We start from the raw sequence: 27,665 nt of genomic DNA on the forward strand, positions 1-27,665 counted from the left end.
GGCCATCTTCCTCTGACATCTCTCATTAACAAAGCGTATTCACCAACAGAAATGCCACTCATTTCATGTTGTTGGGTTCATCGCACCATTCTCTGTAAACACTAGAGACTGTTGTGCATGAAAATCCCAGGAGATCAGCAGTTTCTGAGAAACTCAAACAACCCCGTCTGGCACGAACTATCATTCCATGGTCAAAGTCACCTAGATCATACTTCTTCCCCCTTCTGATGTTTGGTCAGAAGAACAGCTGAACCTCTTGACCATGTCTCCATGATTTTATGCATTGAATTGCTGCGACATGTTTAGCTGATAAGATATTTGCATTAACAAGCAGGTGTACAGGTGTACCTAATATAGTGACCACTGAGTGTGTAATGCAAAGTTAATAACAAAACAGATCTGAGGAGAAGCAGCCAGGTAGTGGAGCTCTTTGTTTCTTTCAAAGCGCCAGCACCAGCAAGTTGGGTCAAATGGTCTCTTTCTGCACTATATAATTTTGTGCACTGAATTTAATTGCAGCTACCACATGGTTAAAGTCTAAAGGAACACAATCTTATACACAAAGTCAATCTGTACAGTAATCATATTCACACAGCTCCCATCCAAAATACGACAACTAATCTTAGTTGAGATGTATTTTATTTACATATTAAATGAGAATTATGGGTTTTTCTCTTTAATTGCCTTCATTTGATGTTTAACCTAATGAAATTAGATTTCACAGAACTGTGAAACATTCCCTAAAGGCCCTCTGTGCGGATGACTGCCTTTCACAACAATAAGAAAGAGTTCTACATCAATCTCGGCACTATTCAGCGACTTAAACAGCATATACAGAGGTTCTATGCATTGATAAAAATGATTAAACAGAGCAAATGGAAGATAACAATACACATATTTTTTTTATTTTCAGATGCCTTGAAGAGTGTATACTTGCAAGGAATATAAACAACATGCACCTCTGAGCAAGTAAACATGCAGAAGTGCCTCATCTTAATGTCACTGGCTGATACTTCATCCATTATAAAACCACTGTCCATTAAATGTGTACATGCTCTCGAGTGTGAAATAGCATATGTAATAAACCACCCTGAGTCCAATGCCCATATTTCTCCCCCACTCTATTTCCAGCAGTGATTAGTTAGAATCAATCTGGTTTTTATAACCCAGCCGGTCTTTTCAACATGATTCAGTTCTAATAAATATCTGCTTCCTCCTTCAAAAAACTAGGTGATACTTGCATTTGCGAAAATTAGATCCTAATTCCATTCATGAACCTATGCTTGCATGAAAAGCAGCATGCAACTCTCTGCCTCTTTGACCATAAGAACATAAGATATATAAACAGAATTAGGCCATTTGGCCCATCAAGTCTGCTCCACCATTTCACCATTGCTGATCTAATTTTCCTCTCAGACCTAATCTCCTGCTTTCTCATGTCCCTTCATGCCCTGACCAATCAAGAATCTATCAACCCCTGCCTTAAGTATACATAAAGATTGTCCTCCACAGCTGCCAGTGGTAAAGGATTCCAAAATACTCCCCTACTGATCCCTGTGAACGATCCTCCTTCAATTAACATCATCAAAAGTGAAGAGATTACATGCTAATTTCCTATTTACTTTTTAACAATGATAATCCTTTTGGTTTAAGAACATCTAATTTCCTGGCCAATCTCCAGAACATTTTATTCCCTTAGAGTTCAAAACCTATTGGTCTCCGCATGAATGTATTCAACAGCTGAGCACAACTTAACCCTGTGGGGTAGAGAGCAGAGCAAAGTTCTGCTAAGAATAATCTTTATTTATTCAACTTCCTTCAAAGTTGAGTTCAAAGTCAAAGTAACACTTTTAACCTCACAGGAAAGGATGCTGTCAATCCCTGAGTCACACTGCTTTGTTTACATGAAGTGTCATAGTCTAACGGGGCATCTTGTTGCCATGACCTGCTCAGCTTAATCTCACCGTGACAGAGGCAATGGGGAGAAACCAGAGGCATTTCTTTTTTCATCAGAACCCTGTTACAGGAAAAACATTGAGAGGATAGAAAAGATTTACGAGGATGCTGACTGGATCAGAGAGCCTGAGTTATAGCGAGAGGTTGGCTATGCTGGATCTTGGAATGGCCTCATAGAAGTTTATAAAATCATGAAGGGTGTGGATAAGGTGGACGGACATAGTCTTTTCCCCAGGGTTGCAGAGGGCACAGAAACAAGATAAGAGAGGACAGATTTAAAAGAGACCTGATAGCAACAGATTTTGAACCCTAAGAGAGGTAACTTCGTTACACAGAGGATAGTGAGAACCTGGAATGAACTGCCAGAGGAATGGTCGAGGCAGATACAATTGCAACATGGAAAAGACAGTTAGAGGTATATGGAGGCGAGGGGTTTGAAGGGTTATAGGTTGAATGCAGGTAACTGAGACTAGCAGGGAGGATGCTACACTCACAACACGCTGGAGGAACTCAGCAGGTAGGATGCTGTGGTCTGCATGGACCATTTGGGCTGAATGGCCCGTTTCCAGGCTATACTACTCTATGACTCAAAGCAAATGTTATTTAACAGATTTGCAAAATTACGATTTTGGCTTCTGAGAGACCTGAATGGAGCAAGCTTCTATGGAAAATGAAAGCTGAAGAATTACAAATACTGGAAATCAGTAACTTAAAGAAAAACAAAAATAGTCGTAAATACTAATCAAGTCAGGCAGTTCTGAAGTACTGGTTCTGCTTCCATCTCCATAAATGCTGCCTGGCTTCCTGAGCATTTCTGGTTTTAGTTCTGTATAATTCAAAGAAATAGAGGTGATTTTGAAGATCCATACAAGATTAAAGAGGATCTGAGAACAAAAAGGTTCTTTGGAACTTCGGAAGAAATTTACAAAAATTAGAAACCAGTTGGGACTGACATGTAGAGAAATTTCTTTGCCCAAAAAGGTGCAAATCTTTGGGGATTGTCTGCCTCAGAGGGTTATGAATGTGCCGACATCCAAGCTGATATCAATAAATGTTTTAACACCAAAGGAATCAAAGATCACACAGGAGAGGCAGGAGTGGGTCGTGATCTCAAAATACAGAAGATTAGGCTCGGTGAACCATGTGGTCAATGCTTATTTTTTCATCAAATATTATGTTTACAAAAGGAGGCTATTCATCCCATCAGCTCTAGGCTAGTCTCAGGAGAGCAACTTAATTCCCTTTCTTCATATTTCCATTTCTCTGCAACTTACTCTCACTCAAGCAATCTCTTTGATTCCTTCTTCAATTAATCTGCACTCAAGTGATAATTAACAGTGGCTAATTAACCTACTAGCCTGTTTCTACACCCAGAGGAAACCTACATAGTCATGGAGAGATGGTACAAACTCTGCACAGATAGTACCCGACGTCTGGATCGAAACCAAGTACCAGAACTGCGGGCCATGGAAACTGACAGGAGAATCAACAAGAGGAAACAGAATGAAGGTAAGTGTCTACAGAACCAGGAATGGGGATGAGAGAGAGAGAGACTCCACAGTGAATTCTTAAGTTCTGAAATTCATTACCTCATGTGAAAGGTACCTGATTTAATGGTACCTTTCAAAACGATTCTAAGCACAAATAGTCCATGATCCTTTGATATGGTAATTGTACCTAGCGATTCTTTTTCATAAATGGTTTATCATGGAGCATTTTACAGCAAAAACGGAAAATGAATTAATACTATTAGACCATCATTTACCCAATCTATCGTTTTTTTATATATAAATACAGCACTGCAGCATTTCCCAAATGTCTTTTGCTGTAATCTCACTGAATAATGCTGTGGTAAGCATGAATCAATTTCCATTTTTATGCTTCATAGATGTACATGTAGAAAACTGTTTACCCGACAGTATTTTTGTTATCAGCTGTGCTACAACCCACACTGAAAGGTGGCAGATCACCGCACAATGCACAAAGCATGAACCCCAGGCCATTAATGTGAAAGCACAGAATTTCCGCAGGAGGCTGCTCACTCAGCATTAACAATTTTTTCTTTTATTATGCAAGTGCGGCCCAAACTGCATTCATTCCTAGCTTTTCTTGAAAGGTATGGCTGCACGGAGGGCACTTTCACCTTCTCCTGGTCAGTGATACGTACCTTGATAACGCAGCTCTCGGAAATGATGGTGTCAGGGTTAAGCATTTCCACCATAGCTTCTGGGATGACCACTTTCTTCATGCAGGACATCTTAAAGCCGTACACATCATCCCAGAAAGCAACGTGCTCATCGTGTTTTTTCCTGTCTCCCACTGCTACCAGACTGAGGGTGCAGATATCAGGGTACACTGAAAGAAATCATCCAGTTTAAGCACATGGTACTTTGTGTCGTGCTTCTGCACAATCTGAGAGAATCTTCGCTAAAAATAAGAGTAATACATGCACAGATAATACCCTCCGGAAACTCAATCCAAATCCCATGGGTGTTTACACATGAGCATTCCCACATACAGACACTGTGTTATTATTTAGAGTAAATACACAATTATTTCAATGCAGAAGAGCATGATCTGTGCAACTTAAGCACTGGAGGAGCTCTTAGCTGGCATGAAACATACCAATCTAAGCAGCCAGTGGGACTCCATGTCCTTGCATTTCTTTAATTTGGATTTGGTGTTTATCTTCTCATCTGCAGGAACGGCCCTGCACTTCGGCAATCCTCCCGACCATCCCTGCACCCCCCCCCAACACGAATCTTCTCCTGGTATCCATAATCTTCATTCAGAATCCCTGACTTCCTCCATGACAAGCCTGCAAACTGCTTGGCCCTTTTGTACTTCTCGCTTGCTGATCCTTCTCCCCAAGTTCCCCGTTGATACCACCTTCACAGCTGAGCCCTGAAATGCTCCTCACCCTCGCTCTTCTCTCTGGCCACACTCAAACTCCTCCCTCCTCTCTTCACCCTGGCTCACATCCCCTCCTCTCCATGCCCCACATCCTCTCTCCTCCCCTGCTCTCCTCTCCTCCCCACTCCTCTCCCTGATTCACGGCCCTCCTTACATTCACCCCTCCCTGATCCACGCCATCCACTCCCCACACTGCCTCCCACCCCCTCCTCTCTGTGCTCCACACCCCTTCTCTTCCCCAAATCCACTCCCCTCCCTGCCCCACACACCCGTCCATCCCTGCTCCACATCCACCTCCTTCCCTGCCCAACACCTTCTTCTCCTCTCCTCCCAATCACACCACCACCTGTCCTCCCCACCCCACGCCCGCCCTTGTACCTGCACTGCTCCCTGTCTCATACCCAGCATCTGGCCTCCCGAATTCAGACCCGCTCTATTCTCTGCCCTGTACCTACTCTCCTTGTTCGATTCCTGCATCCCTACCCTCCACTCACCCTTTCTCCTCCCCCAACCACCAGATCATTAAACACAGAGATTGTGACAATAAAATGGGAAAACTCCAAATGCTAAACAAAAAATCTTGCATCTCCATTGTGCCCAGCACAGATTCCTGATGATTGAAAATGGATGAAAAATCCATTGCTGTTGTACTGTAACAAATAAATCAGCCAATTTGCTAAGAGCAAACTCTCAGAAATGACTCGATATTTTTTTTGTGTGATGATAACTGAAGGATAAATGAGGCACAGGCCACAGAATATAGCCGTCCTGCTCTCCCTCAAACTAATGCTGTGAGAATAACCGAGACCTTAGAAAACAGCTCATTCAACAATGTACTCTGCCTTCTGAACTGCATACAAGAGTCAGCCTGCATAATTAGCCTAAAATGTGATTGGGTATGTCTAACAAAATGTATCCATACAATATGCAAAAGAAATCTTGCACAAAACAGGCTTGGGTTTGCAATAGGCTCTCTGAAGGTGTACTGCAGTATTTCTTCTGCCAATCAGAAGCAGTTTTTGTTTAAAAAGAGCGGGATATTCAATGGAAATTTATGCTGCTCTTGTATTCCCATTGCGGATCAGTGTAGCATTTAAACTATGGAACATTTCATTCCAAAAACCTGCTTTTTAAATTTGGCCTACTTAAAGGATTACTGAATGCCTGTTGATGTTGATTACATTTTAAGTAATTTGGTATACTTCATTAGATTTTATCGGATATAATGTTTAACTTTACTTACAATTTTTAATTTTGTCTCATATTTTTATGACTGCAGTGATTTATCTTTACAATGTACGTAAAGCACTTTGAGTCTGCATCTTAATGTATAAAAGGTGATATATAAAGATTATTGTTATTATAATAAAAATAGCTGGAGGTTATAATTGAAAATGGTTACGTCCAGAGTTTGAAAGCAGATGAGGCATTAATCATCACCTTCCTGTTTCTGCATCAATGTCCTTTAAACTTTCCAGCACAACTGTATTTGTCAGTTCATTCTTCTCCTATTAGTTCAGTAATTGAATAATTATTATTGCACACAGGTGAAATTAACAAAGTGCTGATTGGACAGGGAGCAAAAGCTCTCTCAGCTGCTTAGAGGACTCACAGAGATGACATCTGTGTCCTTCTCGATTCGCTGCCCAGGGCTACTTCATTTCTCGCTGCAGTTCACATGGCTGGTTGGTAAAATAGGCTGTACTGTACTAAAGGCTCACACACAGCAGAACGCCAAGAACTAAAGAGGGTTAGATTCCTGGGTTAGACCAATGCATCCCTGTTGCAGGGTTATGATCAGCATGGCTACATAACTTTTTAAATTCTTTTCCTGTTTCCTGCACCCTGAGAGATCCAGCAAGGAGGACTTTTGCTGGAATTGTATTCTATTTTTAGCATTTATATGTTCTGGCTTTGATTTAGGAATTAGCACAGATTACAAGCAGATGAAAGTAAAAACACTTCCTATCCAAAGACCTTGGCAAAGCGCATCCTAGTCAAGTAGTGAAATTTAGCATATCCTACATATGCAACTTGCTGAGGGGGCAGCACCTAACATGAACTGCTCAGGACTCAGCACATTCTCATCACCGTTGCAGTTTCCAACAATCAAAAATTGCCTTAGGAAATAAAAATGAAGTAGTGCCCTGTCACAACACAGCTTTCAGCTAAGCTGGCTCATTAATTAGCCAAGCTTTACTAATGTACTTGACTGGGAAAACTTACACACACTCAACTGATATCCCTTAGTCTCCAAACAAATTGTATTTGAAAAAAAATCTGTGGCCGCAGGCAGCTTAATATTGCTGCCTTAAAAATGGACACTTTTCTAAGCAGTCACATACTTATAGCTGACAACGCAGGAAAATGTTGAGGCTAGCCTTAGATCAGCCTCATGGTTGGAGTGAAAATCACAGTGACATCTTCTTTCAATGACATGATAGGAAAATGAACATCCTTTTGTAAAAAATGGTAAATGAGAATAAAAGTATGGCTGTGGAACATCTCGGTTGCTGCATATTTGATCAGCAATTTTATACTTTAAGAATATGTAAATTTGAAAGATAAGAAAGCTCTTTAATGTATGCACTTCATGTGTGAGGTAGTTAAAGGCTGCATCTGAAATTCAGTTAAATTGATCCCATTTAGCACATACCAAAGAGGACCATTTTTATCCTGAGGAAACCATACATGGAAATGTGCTCTTCCATAAATAGTTGGTTTACTTTAAAATTCAAATATAAATAAATTTATTTTTTGTTATAGGGATTTTCAGTTACAGGAAGAAGAAAGCAGAATGGGTTTGGAAAAAAGAAACGGCCATGACTGAATGATCTAATTCAGTTCCCATATATATTCTAGTCTTCTGATCTTATCCACAGGATGTGGTGTCAATGACATTAGCTTGGCATTGACTTGGCTGTGGAGGTGAAGTTAGTGGATATATTTAAAGCAGTGGTCAAAAGTTACAGGGTAAATGCAGGAGAATGGGGTTGAGAGGGAATTCGGCCATGATGGAATGGCAGGACAGATCCGATGGGCCGAATGACTTAATTCTGCTCCTATGCCATATAGTCTTAGAGGCATAATCTAATTTAATTGATTTGGTGCAACATTGTGGGCCGAAGGGCCTGTTCTTGTGCTGTACTGTTCAACATTCTGTAATTTGTTGCCTGTTTCTAACTGCCCCTGAGAAGACCATGTCCCTGAACCAGTGCAGTCCATGTGTTGAAGCTAACCCCTTGGTGTGCACCAGTCCTGAAACGACCAAGTAGATGACAGACTGCCTCTGGGATCAGAATGGGAGCTTGAGAAGTTCTATTCTTCTGGAGATACATTCTATAACCAAGGGTCAGAACTGGGAGTAGGGATTTGCTAGGAAGATCAGATTGGAATTGGAATCGGAATTGGTTTATTATTGTCACATGTACTGAGATACAATGAAAAGCTTGTCTTGCACACTGCTCATACAGATCATATCACTACACAGTGCACTTAGAATAAGGTAGAACAATAACAATGCAAAATAAAGTGTAACAGCTACAAACAAAGTACAGGGAAAGTAAACAAAATGGTGCAAGAACACAGCGAGGTAGACTGTTATAGCACATACTTCACCAGTAAGCCTTTCTGTTATTGAGAAATATAGATGCACCAATGGAAGTTGACTTTTGTGAACTAATTATCATCCCAGAGAAGCCTAAATTAGAAAACATAGGCTTTTAACGGGTGCAGTCTTGCAAATTCAGCAAATATTCGTCACTTAAGTTTTAAAATTATTTACTTTCCATATCCAGATTAGAAACTGGCAGGCGAGCTTGATCTTAGTTTTATTTCTGTATTTAAAAGTAAGCTCAGAATCACGCAAGATAACTATGGGGAAAATTTGTCCTTATTCACTGAGGTTAAATACTGTTCTCACAACTTCCTGTTTCACTGAAGTCAAAGAATTTGAATATGCAGAGGGCAAAACAACCAGTTCTCCGAGGTGCCCTTTTGGAACTTTTCAGCGGGCTGCAAATATCGTGAGAGGTCATTCGTTAGTGAGGCAGCACAAGGTTTGAAGAAAGGTTGGGACCTTTCAAAACTTTTCGGCAAGCTGCAATCATCGCGACCTTTAAGGCACTCGGCAGGGGCCAGTAAAAAGAAGCGACGAGTAAGCAGACCGGACATTGTTGGATCGGCCATTGTTGGAGTGGTCAGTGTTAAGAGTGGCCAGGCTTTGGCTCACCAATCTCAGCCGAGAACAGACACAAGCTAGAAGTTAAGCTCGAGAAGTTAGAGGTATAATAAGCGTTGACAGGATGGGAGTTAAGAAGTGGATTGCTCATCCTGTGAGATGTCAGATTTCAACGTACCTAACAGTCTCCCTCTTGACTATATTTACAGGTTTGTATCCAATTTCAGGCTCTGAATGACAAGGTCAAGTAACTGGAGCTGGAGTGGGTTGTACTCAGGATCATTCAAGAGGCTGAAAACTTCATAAATGAGACTTTTACTGAGGTGGTACAGGCTTCAGATAGTAGTTGGGCAACAACCAGGAGAAGGTGGTCAGGAAGGAGTCAGTGCAGGGATCCTCTGTGGCCATTCCCCTCAGCAACAAGTATACCCCTTTGGATATTGTTGGGAGGGGGTGACCTATTAGAAGCAGGAGCACCCAAGACAGTGGCACTGTGGCCAGTTCTGAGGCTTAGCAAGGAAGAGTAAAGTCAGGCAGAGCAGTAATGATAGGAGAATTGATCGTCAGTGGGACGGACAGGAAATTCTCTGCCCACAAAAGATATGCCAGGATAGTGTGTTGCTTCCAGGTGCTGGAGTCCAGGATGTCTCAGAGGAGCTGCAGAAGATTCTCAAGAGGAAGGGTGAGCAGCCAGAGATCATGGTGCACATTGGCACCAACTATATAGGCAGAAAGGGTGAAGAGGTTCTTCACAGCGAGTACAAGAAGCAAGGGAAGAGGATGAAGAGCAGGACCTCCAGGGTAATAATCTCTGGATTGTTTCTAATACCACACTCTAACCAAGCAAGAACAGGATGACAGTACAGATGAATGAGTGGCTGTGGAAGTGGTGCAGAGGGCAGGGTTTTATTGGATCATTGGGATTTCTTCTGGGGAAGTTATGACCTGTACAAAAAGGACAGGTTACACCTGAACCCAAGAGGGGCAAATACCCTTACTGGCAGGTTTGCTCGAGCTGTTGCGAAGGGTTTAAACTAATTTGGCAAAGGGATGGGAACTGGAGTGATAGGGCTGAAGATGGAGCAGTTGGTGCATTGTGTAGTGAGACTGTGACAAAGGACAGGTAGATAGACAGATGGAAAATTGTAGTCAGTGGGATGAGTTGAAGAACAACATGGGAGCAAAATCGAAAAGAATGCTGAATACAGGGCAGAAGGCATTATAATTGAATGTATGCAGTGCACAGAATAAAATAGACGATCTTGTAACACAGTTAGAGATAGGCAGATATGACATTGTGGGCATCACTGAGTCATGGCTGAAAGAAGATCATAGTTGGGAGCTTAACATCCAAGGATACACATTGTATCGAAAGGACAGGCTGACAGGCAGAGGGATTGGGATGGCTATGTTGGTAAAAAATGAAATCAAATCCTCAAAAAAAGATGGCATAGAATCAGAAAATGTAGAATTCTTGTGAGTAGAGTTAATAAATTGCAAGGGTAAAGATGCTGCTGGGAGTTATATACAGGCCTCCAAAGAGTAGCCAGGATGTTGGATATAAATTACAATGGAAGATAGGAAAGGCATGTAAAAAGGACAATGTTATGATAGTCATACGGTATTTCAATATGCGGGTAAATTAGAAACATCAGGCTGGGGCTGGATCTCAAGAGAAGGAATTTGTAGAATGCCTATAAAGTGACTTTTTAGGGCAGTTTGTGGTTGAGCCCACTTGGAAAAAGGCAACTCTGGTTTGGGTGCTGTGTAATGAACCAGATTTGATGAGGGAACTTAAGGTAAAGGAACCCTTAGGAGACAGAGATCATAATATGACAGAATTCATCCTGCATTTTGAGGGGGAGAAGATAAAGTCAGACGTATCAGTATTACAGTGGAATAAAGGGAATTACAGAGGCATGAGAGAGGAGCTAGCCAAAGTTGACTGGAAGGCAACACTATCAGGGATGACAGCAGAACAGCAATGGCTAGAATTTCTGGGGACAATCGGACGGCACAAGATAGATACATCCCAAAGATGGAAAACAATTCTAAAGGGAGGATGAGGCAACCGTGGCTGACATGGGAAGTCAAAGGTAGCAAAAAAGCAAAAGATAGGCCATAATATGGCAGAAATTAGTGAGAAGTTAGAGGATTGGGAAGCACATAAAGCCAACAGAAGGCAGTTAAAAAAGCCATAAGGAGAGAAAAAATGAACTATGAAGGTAAGCTAGCCAATAATATAAAAGAAGGTAACAGTTTTTTTTTCAGATGTATAAGGAGTAAAAGAGAGGCAAGAGAGGATATCAAAAGGCTGGAGCATGTTGCCAGAGAGGTAGTAATGGGGGGGGGGAGGTCAAAGAAATGGCAGACAAAGTTAGTAAATCAGTCTTTACTATGGAAGACACATAAGCCAGAATTTCGAGTGTGAAGGGGGCAGAAGTGAGTGTAGTTGCTATTACTAAGCAGAAGATGCATAGGAGGTTGAAAGGTCTGAAGTCAACTGTGGCAGATGGTGTACAGCCCAGGGTTCTGAAGGAAGTGGCTGAAGTGATTGTGGAGGCATTGGAAATGATCCTTCAAGAATCACTAGATTCTGGAAGACTGGAAAATTGCAAAAGTCACTTCATTCTTTAAGAAGGGACAGAGGCAGAATAAAGGAAAGTACACAGCTGCCAACCTGATTTCAGAGGTTGAGAAGATGTTGGGAGTCCATTATTAAGGATGAGGTTTTGGGGTACCTGGAAGCAGATGATAAAGTAGGCCAAAGTCAGCATGTTTTCCTTAAGGAGAAATCTTGCCTGACAAATCTGTTGGCATTCTTTGAGGATATAACAGGCAGGATAGACAAAGGAGAGTCAGTGGATGTTGTTGACATGGATTTTCAGAATACCTTTGACAATGTGCCACTCATAGTATTACAGGAAAGATACTAGCATGAGTAGAAAATTGACTGACTGGCAAGGGGCAAAGAGTAGGAATAAAAGGGCCCTATTCTAGTTGGCAGCTGGCGACTAGTGGTGTTCCACAAGAGTTGGTATTGGGAACATCGCTTTTCATGTGAGATGCCAACGAGGATGATGGAATTGATGGCTTTGTTGCCAAGTTTACAGATGACACAAAGATATTTGGAGGACCAAGTAGTGCTGAGAAGTAGAGAGTCCACAGAAAAACTTGAACAGATTCCCTAAAGGTTAATTTGCAGGCTGAGTCTGTGGTAAGGAGGGCAAATGCAATGTTAGCATTCATTTCAAGAAGATTAGAATAGTCTTATAAGAATATAAGAGCAAGGATGTGATGCTGAGGCTTTATAAGGCATTGTTCCGACCGCACTTGAAGAATTTCGAACAGTTTTGGGCCCTTTATCTTAGACACTGGCATTGGAGAGGGTCAGAGAAGGTTCATGAGAATTATTTAGGGAATGAAAGGGTTAACATATGAGGAACAATTGATAGCTCTGGGTCTATACATGCCCAGTTTAGAACAATGAGGGGTGATCTAAATGAAACCTATCAAATATTGAAAGGCCTGGAAAAAGTGGGCATGGATAGGATGTTTCTTATCGTGAGTGAGCCTCGGACCAGAGGGCAGAGCCTCAGAATAGGGGGACACCCATTTAGAACAGACATGAGGAGGAATTTCTTTAGCCAGAGGGTGGTGAATCTGTGGAGTTCATTGCTACAGACAGCTGTAGAGGCCAAGGCATTGAGAATATCTAAAGCGGAGATTGACAGGTTCTTGATTAGTCAGAGCTTCAAAGGTTACAGGGAGAAAGCATGAGGATGTGCCTGTTCCATTTTGTTTGTTTTTTTTGGGCAGGAGGAGGGATTTCGGGGTTGATATGCCTGTTCCATTTTTGTTTATTTTTTTGTGCAGGGAGGAGGGATTTGGGGTTCATGATCGTGCAGCCTTTTCTTTCTTGGTTCATGGCTACCCAGAGAAGAGTTTCAGAGTTGTATATTTTGATAATAAATGAGCCTTTGAAACTTTGAATAGGGTTGACAGGGATAATAAATCAGCCATGATGGTATGGCAGAGCAGACTAATTCTGCTCCCATATCCTACAGCCTTAAGGTCAATGATAGGGTGCAGTTCCCAGTACCAGATCTAAAACATGAAGCAATGTGTGCAGAAAGGTAAATACCTCACTTTCCTCCTTTCTGCAATTGTCTTACATTTGCAATTCAGCCAAGGAATAAAATTAAGTAGTAAAATATAAATCAACCATTAACGGTCTTCAACCATTTATGCTATTATCTCTGTTTCTCTGTCTGTCTGACTTGCTGCGTATTTCCAGCATTTTCTGAGAACAAATTCATTACAATCAGTGGTCACTTCATTAGGTACACGAGTAGAACATGGTGTGGTCTTCTGCTGCTCTAGCCCATCCACTTCAACGTTTGACATGATGTGCATTCAGAGGTGCTCTTCTGCACACCATTATTGTAAAACATGGGTATCTGAGTTACTGCCAACTTCCTGTCAGCTTGAATAGTCTGGCCTTTCTCCTTTGATCTCTCTCATTAGCAAGCAACACACACAAAAGCTGGAGGAACTCAGCAGGCCAGGCAGCATCTATGGAAAAGAGTAAACAGTCGATACTCCAGGCTGAGACCCTTCATCAGGACTGAAAGAAAAAAATGAGGTCAGAGCAAGAAGGTGGCAGGAGGGGAGGAAGAAGTACAAAGTGTAGGTGATAGGTGGAACTGAGAGAGGGGGAGAGGTGAAGTAAGGAGCTGGGAAGTTGATAAGTGAAAAGATAAAGGGCTGTAGAAGAGGGAATTTGATAGGAGAGGACAGAAGACCATGGAAGGAAAGGGGGAAGAACACAAAGGGAGGTGATGGGGATGGGCAGGTGATGGGACATGGGGGAATGGTGATGGGGGGCAATTACCAGCAGTTCAAGAAATCAATGTTCATGCCATCAGGTTGGAGGCTACTCAGACGGAATATAAGGTGTTGCTCCTCCAACCTCAGTGTGGCCTCATTGCAGCAGTAGAGGAAGCAATGGACTGACATGGCGGAAGGCGAATGGGAATGGGAAGCAGAATTGAAATGGATAGCGTCCGGGAGATCTCACTTTTTCCGGCGGACGGAGCGCAGGTGCTCGGCAAAGCGGTCTACTAATCTACGCTGGGTCTCACAGATATACAGGAGGCCACACTGGGAGGACTGGATACAGTAGATGGCCCCAACAGACTCACAGGTGAAATGTCACCTCACCTGGAAGGACTGATTTCCAGCATCTGCAGATTTTCTTGTGTCTCTTATTATCAAGGCGCTTTTGCCCCAAGAGTATGGCACTTGGCCAAGTGGTTAGGGCGTTGGGCTTACGATCTGGAGGTCATGGGTTCACGTCTGGGCCAAGGCAGCGTGCTGTGTCTTTGAGCAAGGCAGTTAACCACACACTGCTCCAGTCCACCCAGCTGAAAATGGGTACCGGCAAATGCTGGGGGTTAACCTCGCGATGGACTGACATCCTATCCAGCGGGGTGGGGGGGGGGGGGGTCGTCTCGTACTCTCAGTCACTTCACACCACAGAAACTGACATAAGCACCGGCCTGATAGGCCACAAGGCTCGGGACAGACTTTAACTTTAACTTTGCCCCAAGAAGTGCCACTCACTAGATTTTTTTTTTGTTTCTCGCATCATTCTTTGTAAACTCTAGAGACTGCTGTGTGTGAAAATCCCAGCAGTTCAGCAGTTTCTGAGATACTTAAACCACCTCGTCTGACATCAACTATCACTCAACAGTCAAAGACACTTACCCATTCTAATGTCTGGTCTGAACAACAACCAAACCTCCTGCATGTTTTTATGCACTGAGCTGCTGCCACATGATTGGCTGATAAGGTGTTTGCGTTAACAGACAAGTGTATACGTGTAGCCAATAAAGCGGTCACTGAGTGTATATTTGAATTCTAAAAGATTATGATTCATGCTATTTCTCCTGACCTAGCTTTAAGGTTAGAAAACTCTCTTTAAGCAAGTTAACCATACAACACTTCTGTGTAAGGAGCAGTTCTAAACCTGAGCGGTTACACAAGGACAAATACAAGCTTGATCTTGTATTTAATTTAGTCATTGAGAGAAATATTGTATCTAGCCTCATCAATCCCTGCTTTGTGTTAAACCCTTGATGTTTCAGGTGTTGCCATTTCTCTCACAAGATGATGCTTGCTGGTTGTTATTTTTTATTCAACGCATGGTTAGATTGAACAGCTTACTAATGAACCTCCTTCCAGAAAAGCAAAAGGCCCTTGCTACAATAACATTATTCAATGTCATTCATTATGTGAATGGCATCAAGTAATGTTATAAGCAACTATTATCCGTTGTTTACAACACAGTTTTCAGCATTCAATATGTCTATTATCATCAACAAGAAACAGATTGGAAAATCAGTCAACCTCATTGCATACTTTAATGCACTAGGTATCAGACATGGCTCAATGGTTGCCTCTGGATCTTAAGTTGCAGAAATCTAGCTTACCTTTCCAAATCAGCACAGAAGGACTGTTGCAAAATCGGAGAAGCAGCCTTTCAAACGGGATTTTAAACCAAAACCCCATTCACTCACCAGATGGGAGCAAGAGGAACCATCATATTCTTTGGAAGAAGAGAAGGCTTGATCGGATCACTGGGCTTGCCAGTGGCTATCCCTCACTGAAAATTACTGCAACATTCTGCCTGGTCAAGTTCACAATACTCCTCTCTATAGAATGAATGCTGCAGAGCATATTATAATGACTGTTCTTCCTGGGCTTTTCATCACCGAAGCATACCAAATTTTACAACATAGTTTACTCAGATCATCAAGTGAATGCTAGCCTTTCGTACAGCAATCTTATCTGTCAACTTCCTCCATTCTTCCCCCTAAAATCCAGTAAACTATTCTCTCTAAAATGCCCAAACATACCCTACTGAAGGCACCATTCCAATCGGTATCAAACTCTAAGTCACAATTGCTCTCAAAGTGAAGAGATTTTGTTCAGACTCATTGTCACCATCAGGAAGAAGATACAGAAGCCTGAAGACACACACTTAGTGATTCAGGAACAGCTTCTTCTCCTCCACCATCTGATTCCTAAATGGACATTGAACCCATGAACACTAATGCACTACTTTAAAATTTTTGCACTGATCATTTTATCCAACTATTATATAGAGAAAAAGTGTGAATTACTTTAAGTGCGTATATATACATATATATCACAATATATATGTGATATATATGTGAATCACAAAGTGGAGGAAAGAGAACCGGGTCGAGACAACAGAGACTTATGGAGAAGAGGAGTTCGGTGGGTAATAAAATGGACGAGTTCATGGTGCTAGCCAGGCGTCAGAGAACATTTCGGGAGTGCAGTGTGATGTGTTTTACTGGAATGGGGCTGCACGAGGGCATTCCTGATCAAAACTTCTCCATGGACGGCTTCCAGACCGTTCCGGCTGACCGGAAGTGCACTGAGAGCAGTAAGTGTAAAGGAGTTGGGTGCTTACTGTTCTGTTAACAACAGATGGTGCAATCTGGGTCATATTACGATCGAGGAATATGTTTGTAGACCGGATATTGAACTTTTTACTGTGGGACTTCGGCCACACTCCACCGAGGTACAACACTGGGCGGCACGGGAGGTCATTCCTGCCTGAGGCTATCGAACGTGCAGCTCCTCCTGTGGAGGGTCAGACACCCTGAGCCAATAGACTGGTCCTGGACTTATTTTCCACCTGGCATAGCTTGCATTTTGTTGTTTGACTGGTTTTGGTTTTTGTATTGCTATATTTACGCTCTATTCTTGGTTGGTTCGGCTGTAACGAAACCCAATTTCCCTCGGGATTAGTAAAGTATATCTATCTATCTATCTATATACACACATATACATATATACACACAATGTAATTCACAGCTTTCTTTCTCTATTATTATGTATTGCATTGTACTGCTGCTGCAAAGACAACAAATTTCACAACATATACCGGTGATATTAAACCTGATTCTGGTTCTGAAGCACTTTGATGACACCATGATCACAGAAAGTCTGTTTCCATCCCTCAATTTTTCAATAGTAGGTGGGGAGTTTTAAGGCGATAATCAGTTCATGCATCGTTGGTAGGGTTATTGCCTTATAACACGAACATCCTATTATACAATGTGGTAATAATCCTCAATGCAGGCCATTAACTCCATAAAAGATAAATGTCCACACTAAAATCTTTTTCATTCTATGAAACTAGGAATATAATCTTTTTTTTTTGCAAGCTATGCAGGGATTTAGAGTAACAAGTGCACACATTCCAAAAGCGACACTCAATATGGCCTCCTCTTCAAAGCTAATGAAGTAAGTGAATGCCTGCGAGCTGCCTGTAATGCTGGCATATTTCATTCCAAGTGGAAAATTTCTCAGTGGTGCATGTCATGTTACCAGAACAGTGCACATAACAGCTTCAGAGAATCGACTGCAACTGGATTTTCTCATAATTTTTCTTCCTCTCCCCCCGGACACAAACCTGCACCGCCTTCCATCAGGTACTTGTCCCGTGCATATATGACTGAGTCCAGCATGGATTCGAACAGCAAAAAATAACCCTGTGTTAAAAAGGAGTGAAAATAGTTAACAAATATGTATAACTAAAAATCACAGCAGTCTATAGGCATAAAACCTTACATCCAAAATGAAAATCCAAATGACAAGAGCACTGCAAAACAGGAACTCCCAGCTACTCATCATGCTCAGTCTCATCAACTTTGCACAGCCCTTCACAAAAGCCGTCAGATAAAATTTGACCCTCGGTCACAGGGTGCAGAGAGTGTGAAATGAAGTGCCAACGGAAGTAGTGGACGCGGGTTCAATTTCAGCATTTAAGAGAAGTCTAGTTAAGTACGTGGATGGGAGGGGTAGGGAGGGCTATGTACAGGTGCAAGTCAACAGAACTAGGCAGATTAATAGTTCAGCACACACTAGATGGACCAATGTGCTCTATGACTCAATGAGAAGATGTGATGACTAATGGCCTGTGGCTCATTCAGAGGTATCTTTTAAGGAAGACAGCAGATGCTGGAATCTGAAGCACCAATCTCCTGGAGGAATTCAACAGTTCAAGCAGCACTTGAAGTGGGGAAAAGAACTGTTGGCATTTTGGGTCGAAACCCTGCATCAAGTTTCAACCACCATCTTTAACAGGATCAGTCAGCGAAGCCTAAGTTCAAAGTTCAAAGTAAATTTATTATCATAGTACATATATGTCAGCGTATACCTCCCTGAGATCCATTTTCTTGCAGGTACTCATAGTAGAACAAGAAAATACAATAGAATCAATGAAAAACTACACGACTGACAAGTAATCAATGTATAAATACAAAAAAGAAGTAAAACTAATAACTAATAAATAATATTGAGGACGAGTTGTAGAGTCCTTGTAAGTGAGTCTATCAGTTGTGTTTAGTGATCAGTTCCGTTTTGTGGTTAGGGGGAGAATGTCAGTGCTCGGGATTTTGTCAGCTGACAAGAAAACTGTTAATTCTGGAGCAATTAAATTCCAGACGCAAAAGTCGGAGGGGTATTTACAGCTCATACAGTATTATCTCAGAGGCCTGGACTAACAATACAGAGAAGCTTGTTCACATCTAGTCACATTATCTAGATGAACTAAGTTCAGTTAAAAACCTCGCCATTAAATGGCTTGTCATAAAATAGATAATCACGAAGTAGCAGATTATCACATGAGCCCATCTGTTTCACTCCTGCACTTCGGCAGAGTAAATCTGCCAACTATACCCTTTGGACCTCATTGTTATTCAGACCCACACGAGTGGTTGACTCAGTTTTACAATTCTCATTAAAAAGCAATACAGTAAAACCAGACAGAAAATCCAGCGTTGAACTAGGCACCAAACAGGGCAAACTTGCTCCCATACCAACCAGTCTTGCAAAGTCCTCCCCACAAACCTCTGCAGATTGGGAGGGTTGTTCCAAAGACTAAACTTGAAAAAGGCCGACACCATTACAAGCACAGAATCAAAACTTAGAGACGATATGCCAGAGCCTTCCAACACGTTCCCTGGATGCAACCAGTTATACTGACAGTACAGATCTACTAAAGGGGAATGCAGATGAGAGACAATAACTCTGGGAGCTCTGGAGCCTATGGTATCAGATCAAGTATGCATTGAAATACCTACCATAACCTACCATTCTCCCTCAGTGCTCCTCCACGTCAAACAACAACTGGAAGGACAGAAAGTATCTCATGCAGAGAATACACTTGGGATATTGGACCAGACGACATCCTGGTGGTGATTCTGATGACTGTCACTCAAAACCAAGGTAACTTAATGGCACACAACATTTGCATCATAATGGTGATCTTCAGGAAGAGAGGGTCTATCTAACTAACCCTGGTAATCGCTTTACCATTGCTGAATTCCCCACTATTGACATCCTAGGGGTTCAACATTGGCCAGAAGCTCAAATGGACAACCATGTCCAGTATTCTGTAAAAGTCATACGGTTTCAGATGGTATGGCCCCCCCACAGAACCCTGATCTCAACATCATCAAGGTTGCAAGACAGCTAAAGCCTGCAGAAGAACTGTAGCAAATTCTCCAAGATACCAACAACGTACCAGCTGATTTTCTAATAAAACTGTGCAATAGTGTAATCAAAAGAATTGATGCAGTTTTAAAGGCAACAGACAGTCACACCACAGATTGATTTGATTTGTTTTTTACTGCTTACTGCTCTTTATAGTAAATTTTTTGATATTTAGAAACTTTCATTTCATTATTTTTGAAAGCATCTTTACTTTGCAGAATGTTTTTACATGTGCCTAAGTCTTTTGCACAGTACTGTAAATACTATAGTCATATGTCAAAGAATGTGCATTCTAGGCAAAATAACTCAACTCCGTCACACCAGAGCTTTTTCATGATCTACAAGGCACAATCGAGAAACATAGAACAAAGAACTATAAAACTCTGGTTAGAGCACACTTGGAGTATGGTGTTCAGTTCTGGTTGCCTCATTATAGGAAGGATGAAGTATGCAGAAGCTTTAGAGAGAGAGAAGAAGGAACTCTTGTACTCCAGGGAGCGCGAAGCGCAGAATCAAATATCGCTGTGATGATTGTACGTTCTAGTATCAATTGTTTGGCGACAATAAAGTATAAAGTATAATTTACTAGGATGTTGCCTGGATTAAAGAGCATGTCTTATGAGTATAGACTGAGCAAGCTAAGGCTATTCTTTTTGGAGTGAAAGAAGATGAGAGGAGACTTAATAGAAATATACACGGAACAGCTAGAATGGACAAGACTCTTTCTGTACCTTTTATCATTTTTTCCCAGGGTGGAAGTGGCTGTTACAAGGGGACATAATTTTCAGATGAATGTAAGAAAGTATAGGGGGGAATGTCAGAGGTAAGTTATTTTTAATACAGAGTGTGGCACAGGTGCATGGACCACGTGGCCAGGGGTAGTGGTTGAGGCAGATACATTTGGAACATTTAAGAGGTTCTTAGGTAGGCACATGTATAAAAGGAAAATAAAGAACTATGTGTGAGGGCAGGATTAGATTGACCTTAGAGTAGCTAAAAAGGTTGGCACTAAATTGGGCGCCAAAAGGTCTGTGCTTTTCTAGGTTTTATAAACTCAAAACCACAGTGTATGAGGTGGAGAGATGTTTCAGCTTCACTGAGGCTAACAAACATACTCTACAACAACAGTGGGAAACAGTATCTGCCCTGTCCTGGATGGAGATGAGCCTGTTGAGTGTCTTTGGAACTTCAATGACTCTGGCAAATGAAGCATATTCCATCACAACTTTCATGTGGTATATAGATGACACATAATTTAGGGTGACAAGAGGCAAGTCACTTCCAGTAGCATCTATCACCTCTGCACTGACCTTCTCTTTCAAGTTAACCAACTGTGGAGAGAGTAAATCTTAAATTTCAATGTTCTAAGTAAATTTTATCATCAGAGTGCTTATGTCACCATACACAAACCTTGAGATTCATTTTCCTGCAGGCATATTCAGCGAGTCAGTAGAATAGTAACTATAACAGCATCAGTGAAAGATCAACCAGAGTGCAGAAGACAACAAACTCTGCAAATCCAAATATAAATAGATAGCAATAAATAACAAGAACATGAAATAACAAGATAAAGAGTCCTTAAAGTGAGATCATTGGTTGTGGGAACATCTTAATGGATGGGCAAGTGAGTGTCATTATCTCTTTTTTTCAAGAGCCTGATGGTTGAGAGGTAGTAACTATTCTTGAACACGATGGTGCAAGTCCTGAGGCTTTTGTACCTTCTACCTGATGGTAGTAGCGAGAAAAGAACATGGCCTGGGTGGTGAGGATCTCTGTTGATTGATGCTGCTTTCCTACAAGTGCATTTCATGTAGATGTGCTCAATTGTTGGGCGAAATGTACTGCGCTGAATCCACTACCTTGAGTAGGATGTTCCGTTCAAAGGCATTGGTGTTTCCATACCTGGCCATGATGCAGCCAGTTAATACATTCTGCACTACACATCTATAGAAGTTGGCCAAAGCTTTAGATGTCATGCCAGCTCTCCACAGACTTTGAAGGAAGAAGAGGCGCTGCCATGTTTTCTTCATAATTGCACTTACATGATGGGTCCAGGATAGGTGCACTGAAATAGTAACACCCGGGAACTTAAAGTAGCTAACCCTCTCCATCTCTGATCCTCCGATGAAGACTGGCTCATTGACCTCTGTGTTCCCACTCCTGAAGTCCACAATCAGTTCCTTGGTCTTGCTGACCAAGAGTGAGAAGTTGTTGTTACTACACCACTCAGCCAAATTTTCAATCACCCTCCTGTGTGCTAATTCTTCACCACCTTTGATTCAGACCACAACAGTGGTATCATCAACAGACTTGAATATGGTACTGGAGTTGTGCTCATACCACACAGTAATAGGTGTATAGCAAGTGGAGCAGGGGTCTAAGCGCACCACCCTGTGGTGCTCCTGTGCTGATGGAGATTGTGGAACTGATATTGTTGCCAATCCGAACTGACTGGGGTCTACAAGTGAGGAAATCCAGGATCCAATTGCACAATAGGTATTGAAGCCAAGATCTTGGATCTTATTGATTAGTTTTGAGGGGATGATCATATTAAAAGCTGAGCTGTAATCAATAAAAGGACATCCTTATCTACACATTTTTGCTGTCCAGATGTTCTAGGGTTGAGTGAAGAGCTAATGAGATAGCATCTGCTCTGGACCTGCTGTTTCGGTAGGCAAATCGGAGCAGGTCGAAGTCGGCTCTCAGGCAGGATCTAATATGTTTCATCACCAGTCTCTCAAAACATTTTATTACTATGGATGTAAGTGCTACTGGGCGATAGTCATTGAGGCAGGTCACCACGCTCTTCGTGGGCATCAATACTATTGAAGCCTACTTGAAGCAGGTGGGTACCACACCCTACTGAAGCAGGAGGTCAAAGATCTCAGTAAACACACCAATCAGTTGGTCAGTACTGGTCTTTAGTACTCAGCCAGGACCCCATCCAGTCTGGATGCTTTCCTTGGATTCATCCTCCTGAAGGTAACCCACACCTCAGCTTCAGATACTGAGATCAAAGCATCGTTTGGAGATGTGGGGGGTTCACGATGGTTCCTCCATGTTCTGACGGTCAATGCAAGCATAGAAGACATTGAGCTCATCTGACAGCAAAGCCTTGCTCTCTCCCATGTCACTTGATTTAACTTTGTAGGAAGTGATTGCATTCAAATTCTCCACAGCTGTCGAGCATCCCTCGTTGATTCCAGTTTGGTCCAGAATCTCTATTTCACCCATGGCGTGGCTTTCCGGAGATCACCCCTGCACCTCTTATAGCTTTCTTGGTCTCCAGACTTGAATGCCTCCCACCTGGCCCCCAGCAAATTTCAGATCTCATCGTTCACCCTGAGCTTCTGACTGGGGAAGATTCTATATGATTTAGTGGGGACACACTCGTCTACAGCTGTTTTAATACAGTCCATTACGTTCATGGTGTATTCATTCAGAACTCTGATGAGTGTTTGAACACAGCCCAGTCTACTGACTCAAAGCAATCCTGTAATTCCCCTGCTGCCCCCAACCACCTCTTAGTTCTACTCATCTCTGGAGCCTTGCCTTTTAGCCCCTGCCTGTACGCAGATAGAAAGAGGACAGCCAAGTAATCCGATTTACCAAAATGCGGTCAGGGCAAGGAATGGTAGGCATTCCTTATCTTAGTTTTGCAGTGGCCAAGTGTGTTGGGAACTCTGGTGCAACAGGTTATCTGCTGGTTATAAATGGGCAGGGTTTTCTTCAAACAAGCCTGGTTGAAATTTCGGATTATAATTTGAAATGCGTTGGGGTGGGCTGTTTCTTGTCTGCAGATGACATCGTGCAGTGTCGTAAATGCTTGCTTTTAGTGGGCCGCTTCTCTTACAGTATCCTCCTTACCATCACTGTGCCATTCCCCTTTCAAGAAGTCAGAAGATGTTACAACCTAGGTAGATATTAATAAAAGATCAAGATATTGATAAGTGATTCTCTGGTTCACTCTGTAATTTAATTCAGTACTCGCAATGACCAGCTCAGAAACTGGAACTCTGTCTAATTTAGGCTTGGTCTGAAGTAGAATTTGCACAAGACAAACAGCCTTAGTTCATGTGCATTGTGGTAACAAATAATACCGATACCATACTGTGCAAAAGTTGTAGGCACATGTATATAGCTAGGGTGCGTAAGACTTTCGCAAAATACTGTAGTAATTTTATGCATTGCACTGCACTGCTGCTGCGATAAATAAATAAATTTCATGACATAAGTGAGTGATGATAAACCTGATTTGCTACGGGTCTCAGTTGTGGACTGAGAGTGGGAAGGGGGCGAGAGGGGAATCATGGTTGGGAAAAGGGGAAGGGAGAGAGGGAGGGAGCAGGAAGCACAAGAGACATTCTGTACTGATTAATAAACCAATTGTTAGGGATCAAATTACCTTGCCTGGTATCTCAGAGCTGGGTGTGTCTGCAACTCTGCCATCCCTGCCCCGGCACTCCTCTGCCACCCCTCCCGCCTGCGCCACCCTCGCCATTTCCAATATCCTTTGCTCCCGCCGGATTACAACCTCACTCTCCACTCCATGTTGACAAATACAGTACTGTGCAAAAGTCTTAGGCACCCTGGCTATAACTAATATCTTATTGGAATGGATCAGATTGGTAACCTTACAATTTCAATAACTTTTTAAAATCAATTTAATCAAATACATCTGAATGTGTAAGCTTTCCCAATGTATTAAAAATGACATACACCTGAATGATCAAGGATTTAAATCTGTTCCTGCTTTCCCAAGATTAACACCTTATCATGTAAACTCTTTTGTTAGCAATATGAAATAACCACTCAAAGTTTATTTTAAGGTGATTCTGCTCTCCTTTTCTGTAAATAATTGGTAATCTGTAAATAATCACTGAATTATGTAAATTGCCCCATTTCATTGGAAATGTGAGGAAAACTTGTTAGGACAATGACAGATAAATGAAGACATAGTCATAGCCATAATCATAGTCATACTTTATTGATCCCGGGGGAAATTGGTTTTCGTTACAGTTGCACCATAAATAATTAAATAGTAACAAAACCATAAATAGTTAAATAGTAATATGTAAATTATGCCAGAAAATAAGTCCAGGACCAGCCTACTGGGTCAGGATGTCTGACCCTCCAAGGGAGGAGTTGTAAAGTTTGATGGCCACAGGCAGGAATGACTTCCTATGATGCTCTGTGTTGCATCTCGGTGGAATAAGTCTCTGGCTGAATGTACTCCTGTGCCCAACCAGTACATTATGTAGTGGATGGGAGACATTGTCCAAGATGGCATGCAACTTGGACAGCATCCTCTTTTCAGACACCACCGTCAGAGAGTCCAGTTCCATCCCCACAACATCACTGGCCTTACGAATGAGTTTGTTGGTTCTGTTGGTGTCTGCTACCCTCAGCCTGCTGCCCTAGCACACAACAGCAAACATGACAGCACTGGCCACCACAAACTCATAGGACATCCTCAGCATCGTCCGGCAGATGTTGAAGGACCTCAGTCTCCTCAGGAAATAGAGATGGCTCTGACCCTTCTTGTAGACAGCCTCAGTGTTCTTTGACCAGTCCAGTTTATTGTCAATTTGTATCCCCAGGTATTTGTAATCCTCCACCATGTCCACACTGACCCCCTGGATGGAAACAGGGGTCACCGGTACTTAGCTCTCCTCAGGTCTGCCACCAGCTCCTTAGTCTTTTTCACATTAAGCTGCAGATAATTCTGCTCACACCATGTGACAAAGTTTCCTACCGTAGCCCTGTACTCAGCTTCATCTCCCTTGCTGATGCATCCAACTATGGCAGAGTCATCAGAAAACTTCTGAAGATGACAAGGCTCTGTGCAGTAGTTGAAGTCCGAGGTGTAAATGGTGGAGAGGAAGGGAGACAAGACAATCCCCTGTGGAGCCCCAGTGCTGCTGATCACTCTGTCGAACACACACTGTTGCAAGCACACGTACTGTGGTCTGCCAGTCAGGTAATCATGGTGTCTTTAGTTATGAGGGTAGTCACATCTCCAGAATCAAATTTCCCATTGACTTATTCTATGACTTTGGCAAAGTTACACAAGGGCAACCCAAATATAAATGTATGAAATACTACATCTATATCTAGCATTTAAACTGCTTATAATAAACATGAGAGATTCTGCAGATGCTGGAAATCCAAAGAAACACACACAAAATGCTGGGGAAACTCAGCAGGTCAGGCTACACCTATGGAAATGAATAAACAGTTGACCCTTAGGGCCAAGACCTTTCTTCAGGACTGGTTACTGGTCCTGAAGAAACTGCTTACTAGTTTTGCCACACTGAGGTTATTTTCCCAAAAAAAGGCATGGTTGTTGACAATCTCAGTACTGAGAGAGATGGGCTTCTTTAAGATATCAAAGGAAATGGGTCAAAGAGGAGTAAGTGGAGTTCAAATGCAGATCTGCCTTAATTTAACAGTATAAAGGGGATGAATGACCCACCTCTGCCGCTATATTTAGTCTGCACACCGATCTGGGACACTTTCTGTGTGAAGGGCATCATAAATACAACTTGCTTCTGCAGGAATGAGCCTTTTGATATTTCTTTTTTAAAAATTATTTATCGAGATACAGCTTGGAATAGGCCATTGAACCCTTCAAGCCATGCCACCTAGCAATCCCCCAGTTTAATGCTAGCCTGATCGCGGGACAATTTACAATGACAAATTAACCAACCATCTGGTATGTCTTTGGACTGTAGGTGGAAATCAGAGCACCCGTAGGAAACCCATGGAGTCATAGGGAAAACATATAGATTCCTTATAGAATCTGTAAAGATCCATGGTTTTGGTGTTACTCCATGAAGACTAACACTCATGCAGTCATGATCATAAAAGAAGTGCATTTATTTTGTTTAAAAAGTTCCAGAGAAAGACTGTGACAAGAAAATAACTTTAAAAAACATAAATGTGCAAATTAAACTGGTTGTTTTCCAATGTAATTTAATCACTAAAGAGATTAAATACTTGCACATGTTGTTTCTACAGTCCCACTCACACCAGGGTCAAAACAAAAGCGATTAACAAACTGCATAACTCAAATAAATTCTGTTTTTTTCTAAACATTGATACAAACTCTTTCATGGAGGTGGTTAAAATTACAAAATAGATACTCAACATGAAAACCGAATAATTCTGGCTCCCCTCCCGCCCTCTTCCTTTCTCCCTCCCTGCCCATCAGCTTCTTCTCGTGCCCCTCCTCCTTCCCTTTCTCCCACAGTCCACTCTCCTCGCCTATCAGATTCCTTCTTCTTCAACCCTTTATTTACTTTTTCCACTGAAACACCTCCCAGCTTCTTACTTCTTACTCCCTCCCCACCCAACCACTGATCTTCCCCTTTGTCTTGCTTCACCTATGACCTTCCAGCTTGTACTCCTTCCTCTCAAACCATCTTCTTATTCTGGCTTTTGCCCCCTTCCTCTCCAGTCCTGATGAAGGGTCTTGGCCCAAAATGTCTGCTGTTTACTCCCCCCCCCCCCCCGGCCCCCGCAGCTGCTGCCTGACCTTCTAAGTTCCTCCAGTATTTTGTGTGTGTGTTGCTCTGGTTTTCCAGTATCTACTTTGCAGTGTTGGCACATGGCCAAGTGGTTAAGGCATCGGTCTGGTGATCTGTAGGTCGCTAGTTCGAGCCTCAGCTGAGGCAGAGTGTGTTGTGTCCTTGAGCAAGGTGCTTAACCACACAATTCTCTGTGACGACACAGGTGCCAAGCTGTATTGGCCCTACTGCCCTTCCCTTGGACAACATCGGTGACATGCAGAGGGGAGACTTGCAGCATGGGCAACTGCCGGTCTTCCAAACAACCTTGCCCAGGCCTGCGCCCTGGAAACCTTCCAAGGCACAAATCCAAGACTAACGGATGCCTATTTTTTTTATCTACTTTGCAATTATTTTGCTATTTGTTGAAGGGATACAAGGCCAGAAATAACAGTCCACTGAACTAAGTGGCTTCCTAGATTACTTCAAAGAGCGTGAGGGTTACGCGTCAA

General features: G+C 42.2%; 1 protein-coding gene across 3 annotated transcripts in view; it reads right to left on the bottom strand.

Moving 5' to 3' along the window:
* Window positions 1–27,665, bottom strand: part of prmt3 (protein arginine methyltransferase 3) — a 286,249-nt gene that overhangs the window by 113,379 nt on the left and 145,205 nt on the right. For all 3 annotated transcript variants that reach the window (XM_072272745.1, XM_072272744.1, XM_072272746.1), the window contains 2 exons: window positions 17,562–17,640; window positions 4,124–4,311 (listed from right to left, as the gene is read on the bottom strand). In XM_072272745.1, the coding sequence (XP_072128846.1) occupies window positions 4,124–4,311; window positions 17,562–17,640 (267 nt within the window). The remainder of the gene's footprint in view (window positions 1–4,123; window positions 4,312–17,561; window positions 17,641–27,665) is intronic.

This window comes from Mobula birostris, chromosome 11, assembly GCF_030028105.1.
Source record: "Mobula birostris isolate sMobBir1 chromosome 11, sMobBir1.hap1, whole genome shotgun sequence".
NCBI classification, from domain to species: domain Eukaryota; kingdom Metazoa; phylum Chordata; class Chondrichthyes; order Myliobatiformes; family Myliobatidae; genus Mobula; species Mobula birostris.